This window comes from Chenopodium quinoa, unplaced genomic scaffold (assembly GCF_001683475.1).
Source record: "Chenopodium quinoa cultivar QQ74 unplaced genomic scaffold, ASM168347v1, whole genome shotgun sequence".
NCBI lineage: Eukaryota > Viridiplantae > Streptophyta > Magnoliopsida > Caryophyllales > Amaranthaceae > Chenopodium > Chenopodium quinoa.
Window position 1 is genome coordinate 4,268,498 of NW_018743919.1, and position 9,385 is coordinate 4,277,882.

Sequence of the window (9,385 nt, forward strand, 5' to 3'; positions counted from 1 at the left end):
TTGCTTGATCATGTAAGCACGACACAATCTTACACGATGGGCATGTAGGCACGAGATGCGTTTGGGCTCTTCGCTTTGAATATTGTAGCATGGCATACGCAGGATTAACATGAAACATGGTCCGACATGGCCCAAATGATATCCGTCTTTCTTTTCCAATTACAAGCAGCAAAATGAGAAGAGCTTTTTTTTTTTTTTTTTTCGTTAAAGAAGAATGGATCATCTCTAGGAAAAGGTTATCAAATATGCGGAAAATTGCTTTGTTTAAGGAATAGTTTTCCTTCAATAGAATGGGCTTATACATGAAAAATTATTTGGGCCAGTAGAGCTGGCCTACCCACACTTTTCCGGATTTCCTTTTAAATCCTACTGTCCAGGAGTTGGACTACAATCGCAATTGGCAAGGGAGCCATACACCAAAACACCATAGCCCATAAAACCTACTCTCGTACTTACACACCTTAGACCATAGGCCATACAATTTCTTCCTTACTTTCGCTGTTTCAAATTAGCCCATATGTTTTATTATTACCTTTGTCAATACACAATTCAATTGTAAGCAAGTATATCTATTAATAATATAATGAAAGTTTACATTGAGAGGGGTAAGTCTTTACATCACTATTATTATATTTTTTTTATCTATAAATCACACATATTAGCCAAAACACTTTGTGAATAAAGTCAAAAGTTAATACATGTCAATTAATCTGGTATGAATTAGAGGAAGTACCATGATAATTTTATCTTATAAAATTCCTTCGGTGGTCCGTAAATGGTTAAAAAAAAAAAAAAAAACTTGATCGATATATTGGTGCCAAATAACACAAGTGGGTTTTGAAATTGTCAACTAAAGAGATGGAACATGAGATTATAGATTATGCATAAGATCGTCCACTCAAAATTCATCTTGAGAATCTGATGGATGAATATTATGGCATTGTGGTCCTCCCTTCATCCTGTAACTTTGTCGTACAGAAGACTCATTTCTCTAACGACAAATAACACCCAAACAACCAACATCTATGAGTCGTTATTATGTACTTGTAATCCGTATTTCCTTCACCTAGCTAGCATTTATCTTCCTACATTGGAGTACAATGAAACCATTCCTCACTATCTTCCCCTTTGTTTTAATACGAATTAACGAAGATTACGACTTTACGAGTACGTCCTGTATTACTTGGACTGCATAATAATTTGATAAGGCTTTTTTACAGTGAAGGATTTGTAGTGAAGGACATGAGAGACAAGATGATGAATCCAAATTCCTTTGTTAACATATGAAAATAGGGAGAGGGTACGAAATTAATTAAGGTTTATTTTGGCTAGTCTGCCCAATTCTAAAATATACGTTGCATGTGGTTTAATTAATTATTAGATAATTATGTTTAGAAATTTCACAATCTTGACCCTTAGAACTACGCTTACATTAAGTTAAATAATATCTTTGTTGTTGAAATAGATGATGGGCAATTGTGCAAGGCCTACTCCTTCCAGAATTCATATTTCTCCCTTTTCCTTTCCTATATGATTAACAAATGAGAATATTGTTTGGTAATCAACTGTTCGATTTGAAATTTTTTATGATTATAGGATAAGGTAAGTATTAGCAAGCGAAGGCAGATGAGGCTACAACAGTACAAACTCAATTGAGTTAGTGTACACACCAAATATAGGTTACCTCATGGATATCAAAGAACAGCCAATGTAGGGAAAGGTAAGATATTAATCTACGCTGACTATATATGCAGGTACTTATTAGTTAGACGATAAACCATTATCGACTCGGCTAGATAAAAGTTAACGAATCTAGAATTATTTAGGATAAACAAGATCTGAAATATGCGTCGTAGTGATAGAGTTTGATGACGAGCGCATTGGGTACAATGTTACATGTAAATAGCAATCATTTCATACATTAATAATTTAATATTTATATGCTCTTTTGTAATCAAGTAAGCTTTGCCATTGGAAGTGGCGAATATTCAAACCACATCGTACGGCTCCTTTATTTCTAGAACCAAATATGACATTCGTTCCCCGTGGGACGTGGCCCATCGAAGGTATCATGTGGACAAATTAAATTTTTTATTTTGTAAAAAGAAAATCTAGGCGTAGAATTGGACCGTGCATGGTCTATGATATGTGCCATAATGTTCAAACAGAACCCCTACATACATACCCACTATTTCCATTATGAAACTTGGTTGGTTTATAATCAATTTCATTATTGTCTCCAATCCATCATTATTCATAATTGGTTTCATGGTTTGAGCTCATTTTATCAAAATAATGTTTCTTACTTTATGTGTATGTCAAAGTAGGAGTGATTTTACGAGCAACTTAATGTACTCAATATCATGAATTGTAGGCATAAGTAGGAGTGATTGTTTTTGAAAACTCCCTTTTAAACATTGAACATTTGAACTATATACAAAGCATAAACTATATTGTCATTTCCTTGGTCAAAAATGTATAACTATATAAGGTATATGTATGTATCGGCCAAATGAAATATAATACGAAGTTCATGGCTAGAGGTGGACTGAGTAACAACATTTATTGTATTGAAGTAGTATAACATATGCTAGAATATACTTAGGCCCTGTTCACTTCATCTTCTTTTTGTTTAATTGAAATTATTTTTACTGAACTGAAATTATTTTCGCTGAACTGAACTTATTTTTATTAAACTGAAATTATATTTGTTGAATTGAAATTATTTTTAATAATTTTCTATTATATTTCTTTTTTAAAATTATTGATTTTTACAAAACTAAACTTATTTTATTGAATTGAAATTATTCTTACTAAATTGAAATTCTTTTTGCTAAACTGAAATTACTTTTACTTAATATTTCGTATTATTTTTTGTTAAGTGAAATGAACAAGGCCTTGTGGTTTTGTAACCCAACTGGGGCTACCAAAATGATAGAACGTACATATGCTAGGATATACTCATATACTCCGTACTTAATACACTGTTAAACATACTACGAGTAGTTGTAAGAAGTTTGGAATAATAATACTTCGTAGTTGATTAGAATGATATGGTGGAAAGTTATAAACATACTAGCTGTAAGAAGTCCGTAATAATAGTTGATTAGAATGATATGGTGGAAAGCTGTGATGTGGAGTTAAGTTCAAGGAGATGAACACAATAAATGCATTGATCGATAATCTATCTCTAATTATTTCAAAGAAAGTTAAAGAAACAATCCCTATATATATAAAAAGTTAAACAAAATATCTTCCCCAATTTATTTCCACAAAGGACTTTTATTTCTAGAACTCGATATTTTTATCATTCTCCCGCTAAATCAAAGTAGCTCTACTAAAGTTTCGAACATTGCACAGTTACACAATATCCAATACATTCATCGCCTATATGCAAATAGCTATAATAAAATATCATGCGAACAAGAATAGGGCATAAAGGCCACCGGTAATAATTTTCTTAAAGGGCTTACCGTTAGAATCCCTAGTCATTAAAAAAAAATGCATTTTGAAATTGAACTTAAGATAGAGATGATAAAAAAATTGAGTTGAGCTTAACTTTTGTGTAACAAAACCTACAAATTACTGTTGGGCTTTTTTTGGCAGAGCCTAGACTATAATTAGAATTAGAAATACGTTTTAAGATTTGTCTAAACCCGTTCTTTTTCTAGGCTGGGTTGGATTAGGGGTGAAACTGTGAAAGACTCAGCTTTTTCAAAAAGTATTATCACTTGTATTAAATATAATTAGAAACTTTGTAAAAGCATTGGTTGTAATGAGCGTATCTATGAGATAGCAAGAATTAAGGAAATCACATTCTAATAATGGAGCAAAATCAAAAGAAACCAGGAACGAGGAAACAAAACCAAAGCACAAGGCTAACACAAGCAGAGTCGTCCACTATCCTACGTGGACAAAAAGACGGGTCCCACAAGTACGAAATCCACGTAGACATCCAGCGTGGCAATTTTGGAGAGGGCACGTAAGTGTGTCAGAACAAGGAGTACAACACACAGCTCGTGATATTCTCATGCTCTCTTTTTACTCCCTAAAGTTTTCTTCCACTTTTCAGCAGTTTGATGGCGCCACCCACCCACCCATTCCTATTCCGTTACAAGGGCAATTCCGTCATTCCTTATTAAGGACAACAACGTCATTTCACAAAAAATAATGGTGTAATTTAGGACTTGTATTTATACATTCATATCATATGACATTGTCATATTTACTAAACCACCAACAATTCTCAACATAGAGAGAGAAATGGCGAGCAAAGTGGGTGGAGAGAGGATGGAAGAAGAGGAGGAGGAACACGAGAGGTGTCCGGTGGAAGAGGTTGCGTTAGTGGTACCCGAAACCGATGACCCGACACTTCCGGTGTTAACATTTCGGGCATGGTTCTTGGGTATGATATCGTGCGTATTACTCATATTTTTAAACACATTTTTTATCTATAGAACACAACCACTTACTATATCAGCCATATTAATGCAAATAGCGGTTTTGCCCATGGGTAAGTTCATGGCCCGGGTTTTACCGACCCGAAAGTACAGCTTATTTGGGGGGCGTTGGGAGTTTAGCTTGAACCCGGGTCCGTTTAATATAAAAGAGCATGTAATAATCACGATATTAGCAAATTGTGGTGTTTCTTACGGTGGGGGTGATGCTTACTCGATTGGTGCCATTACTGTCATGAAAGCTTACTATAAACAGTCCTTGGGATTCCTTTGTGCCCTCTTCATTGTGCTGACTACTCAGGTCAGTTTGCTTTGTTCATCATTAATTTTTAGTAATTGTTCTTTAATTTGATGTATTAATTTAAAAATATATGATAAAATCAACCATACGAGTGTATTTGTAACATTTACCATAAATGAATACGTGCAATTTAATTTTTCTTTATTTATCACTAACAAACAAATTTTACCTAGATACTTCTTAGTAGTGAATGTCACATCATTACAAAAAATACATGTCTTGTACGAGCATATCACTTTTATGTCCATTAGTAATTAATTAGTACCACGCATAAATGACATATATTGTACCACAATGATATTATCGCAGGCACATGAACAGGAACACTTGTTTTATGCTATTATTAATTCGTGAACATATTATTAGTTCAAATTACATAATTAATTATCATTTTTTTTGGTACAGATTATAAGAGAGAATTGACCATAAAATTGGAAGTATAGTGGCAAATTGTGCTACAATTACGTGGTAGTAGAGCGAACACTGAAAAGTGGTATACGTTATGAGTTATCAATAATTTGACTAATAGAAATGTGTCGATTAATTACAAAAGGGTGGGGTAGAATAATGTTGAAAATTGGAATTGGAATTTGTCTGATAATAATTGAAAATTAAAGGAGAAGGTTAGGTCTGGGTTTTGCATGTGAGAGGAGTGTTGGAGTTGGGTTGCATGTCCCATCCTTATTCCATCCATAGGTTTACATTTCTTGGAAGTTTCCCATTCCACCTTTCATTTTTCTTATTTTGGACTTTTCTTCTTCTTCATTTTCATCTCTTTTCCTTATTTTTTGAGCTTTCATCACATTCAATTTTTGTTTCATTAATTACAAAGGGGAGAAAAGAGAGAGCATGCAAAGGGGATTAAATATTATGGTGTAGGAAGTACTTTTTCCGTTTTTATTTACTTGTAAACATCACTTTGGCATGTATTTTAAGGAAGGAATTAGACCCATAAACTAGCAAATTAATTAAAATAATTTTACCATCCATGAGAAGATTTTGTTAAGAGATAAATGGGATAATATGACTACCACAACTAACTTGAAATGGAGAAAGTCATTTTAATTTACATGACCATTACTGTATAATAAAGTTTTTCCTACTCCATATGATATAGTAAGACTAAATAATACTTTTTCATGCAACTTTTTATTAGGTTCTATTTATTGATTTGTGTCTTTTAGTAGTCTGCATAATAAGGTCCATTAAAAGTGTGATATGTGGTTGTGACAACATGATCAGATAATTGGATATGGATGGGCTGGGATGCTTAGAAGGTATCTGGTTGACCCAGTTGAAATGTGGTGGCCAGCAAACCTTGCCCAAGTCTCCTTTTTTAGGTTCGTTCTTCAACCTTTCTACTCTTTATTTCTACATACATTGCAATGTGCTTGCCAAATTGCAAAGGTCACAAATTCTTCTTTTCGCCTTTCCTTTGGAAAGTTGAGGGCAAGTCGTCTGGCTAATTGATTGATACGTATGTATGGCCATGTATTTGTCTAAACAAAGAGCATCAATTCCACTGGATAGACTACTACTTGCCTATCCTTCTCATTGACAGATGTTACGGATTGGAACTACTAGTGCTTCAATATTCCGATCTTACAACCAACTTTTATTAGGAATACTATTCGTATTATGATATCATGCTTTCTTGGGACTAATATATCAACTCCTTAGCTTTCAATAATTTAGGAGCATGGAAATGACAAATGCTCTTGCCCTGTATTTTTGTTTAACAAAAATGTTCTTTTTTGGTGAAAAATGCTTTAACATAACCTTACCTTAACCATTAAAAGGTTAATTGACTTTTGGAAGTAAGAATTTGCTGCTAGAAAAGAAAAGAAAGTCATTTCATAACTTATATTCCAGTAATGAATTCATGCTGAAGAGCTACGGAGTAAGAATTTGTCACCCTCAGTTTTGTTAGCTTGTCATCGAGTATATTCGTTCTTTGTGCACATACAATATGAATGAAGGAAAATGTATTGCAAGATTCTCTTAGGCTAACTCATGTAATAGAAAGTAATCAGTGATCAGTAATATTCGTGTTCTAAGGATGTCGCAGTAACTAACTAGGAATACCAACTAAAAATTCCCCTAACTTAAAAGGTCTTGACATAAACCATGGAGTAAAAAGTGTTTATGCATTTATGTAATTATGTAATTACTTGTGTAATCTTATTCTTCTAATACTAAAGACATCTGATTATGATTAACTCGATGCTGCAGAGCACTTCATGAGAAGGAGCACAAACAAAAGGGGCTTACCCGAATGCAATTTTTCCTCATCTTCTTTGCAGCAAGCTTTGCCTATTATGCTCTCCCTGGTTATCTGTTTCCAATTTTGACCTTTTTTTCCTGGGTGTGTTGGGCCTGGCCTCGAAGCATTACCGCCCAACAGGTTGGATCAGGTTACAACGGGCTAGGTGTGGGTGCCTTCACCCTGGATTGGGCGGGCATCTCTGCCTACCATGGCAGCCCTCTGGTGGCACCTTGGTCTTCCATTGTCAATGTTGGAATAGGATTTATCATGTTCATATACATAATAATCCCGCTGTGTTACTGGAAGTTTGATACGTTTGATTCCAGGAAATTTCCAATATTTTCCAACAAGCTTTTTCGGTCTAATGGACTGAAGTATGATACCACCAAGATTCTCACCCCACAACGTGACCTCAACGTTGCAGCTTATAATAGTTACGGAAAATTATACCTTAGTCCTCTCTTTGCCCTTTCAATCGGGTCTGGATTTGCAAGATTCACTGCCACTCTTACACATGTTGCTCTATTCCATGGAAGGTATGCTGCTACAGTCCATGCAAATTACCAGATTACATTGATCCAGTAGTCAGTGCGGTTGTAAGTCAAGTCTTTACTCATGTCATTCGGATGTGCTGTGCAGGGACATCTGGAAGCAGAGCAGGTCCGCAATGCAAAATGCTAAGAAGGACGTACATGCTAAGCTGATGAGCAAATACAAACAAGTGCCTGAATGGTGGTTCCTGATCTTGTTAGTTTTGAGTGCGGCATTTTCAATCCTGATGTCGTTTATATGGAAAGATGATGTGCAGCTGCCCTGGTGGGGGATGCTTTTTGCATTTGCATTGGCTTGGGTTGTGACTCTTCCCATTGGTGTCATTCAAGCGACCACGAACCAGGTACTACCTAGTACCTACATGCTCTAAGACTGCGGATTTTACTTTATCTGGTTAATTTATTTAAAGATTTTCTGGATTTTAAACTCGTCTTCTGGATCAATGCAGCAACCTGGGTACGACATAATAGCACAGTTCATATTTGGGTATGTCTACCCTGGAAAACCCATAGCCAATCTGCTTTTCAAGATATACGGGAGAATCAGCACCGTTCATGCTCTGGCCTTCCTGTCTGATCTAAAACTTGGGCACTACATGAAAATCCCACCAAGGTCCATGTACGCAGCTCAGGTTTGTACATATCGTCAGCTGTCTATTAGAACATTCAGTAAATGAAGATTAGGTTTGATTGCTTGAAACTCACCTATTTTTTCCATTCTTTTCTTAACAACTCACAGCTTGTTGGAACACTAGTTGCCGGTGTAGTCAACCTTGCAGTAGCATGGTGGATGTTGGCCTCCATTGACAACATATGCGATGTGGAGTCTCTAAATCCTAACAGCCCGTGGACATGCCCCAAATTCCGAGTCACCTTTGATGCTTCTGTTATCTGGGGCTTAATTGGACCTCAAAGGCTCTTTGGACCAGGAGGGTTGTACAGGAACTTGGTGTGGCTATTCCTTATCGGAGCAGTATTGCCTGTTCCAGTCTGGATACTCCACAAGATCTTCCCTGAAAACAAATGGATCCCACTCATCAATATACCAGTCATATCATATGGGTTTGCAGGGATGCCACCAGCAACGCCTACAAACATAGCTAGTTGGCTGGTCACTGGTACCATATTCAACTACTTTGTATTCAAGTACAGAAAAGAATGGTGGAAGAGGTACAACTATGTTCTATCAGCAGCCTTGGATGCCGGGACAGCCTTCATGGCTGTTTTGATATTCTTCGCTCTCCAAAACGAGAACAAGAATCTGAAATGGTGGGGAACAGAAATAGATCATTGCCCCTTGGCGTCGTGCCCAACTGCCCCAGGGATTATAGTGGAAGGATGTCCAGTCCATTAACTACCATGAAAGCCTTGCAAATATGCCATCATCAAGTTAGTGTAGGGAGTATTATTATTGTTTTTGAAAATGTTACATTTATAGTAGGATGAGGAATAGTTTTTGAGAAAGAACCCCTCAATAAACACATTGATAGAATTATTATCCTATTGAACCTATTTAGTGTGGTTGAAATTGTTTTGTGATCAATTTTGGTTAAGCTGATCAATTTTGGTTAAGTAACACAGTTTCTGATCCTTTTTGCTTGTGCATAAGCGTCTGATTGATAATACACTCTGAGGTTTAGAAACAGGGCTGGCATATCCTAACTGTTTTGGCCTAAGTGTGAGGTAAGGCGAATCGGTTTAACATGACCCTGCAAATGTGGGATCAATTGAACCAAAACAGAAGATGCAAGCAAGAGTGTATTTGCGCTAGCATTGAAGCTCATGTTTTAATTAGTAGTAAGTTGTACAG

At 35.8% G+C, this 9,385-nt stretch overlaps 1 protein-coding gene across 1 annotated transcript; it reads left to right on the forward strand.

The window, feature by feature from the left end:
• Nucleotides 1–4,206: 4,206 nt before the first annotated feature.
• LOC110687488 (oligopeptide transporter 3-like) lies at nucleotides 4,207–9,166 on the forward strand. The gene is made up of 6 exons (XM_021864145.1): nucleotides 4,207–4,758; nucleotides 6,001–6,098; nucleotides 6,991–7,560; nucleotides 7,664–7,919; nucleotides 8,025–8,207; nucleotides 8,315–9,166. The coding sequence occupies exons 1-6, from the start codon at nucleotides 4,264–4,266 to the stop codon at nucleotides 8,927–8,929; spliced, it is 2,217 nt and encodes a 738-aa protein (XP_021719837.1). The 5' UTR covers nucleotides 4,207–4,263; the 3' UTR covers nucleotides 8,930–9,166.
• Nucleotides 9,167–9,385: the final 219 nt, after the last annotated feature.

What these genes read in the sequence shown, in the direction of transcription:
- LOC110687488 (XM_021864145.1), top strand. Translation starts at nt 4,264, where the DNA reads ATGGCGAGCAAAGTGGGTGGAGAGAGGATGGAAGAAGAGGAGGAGGAA. An exon ending in GCCCAAGTCTCCTTTTTTAG is followed by an intron (nt 6,099 to 6,990) that starts GTTCGTTCTTCA and finishes TCGATGCTGCAG; the next exon opens with AGCACTTCATGAGAAGGAGC. An exon ending in GTTGCTCTATTCCATGGAAG is followed by an intron (nt 7,561 to 7,663) that starts GTATGCTGCTAC and finishes TGTGCTGTGCAG; the next exon opens with GGACATCTGGAAGCAGAGCA.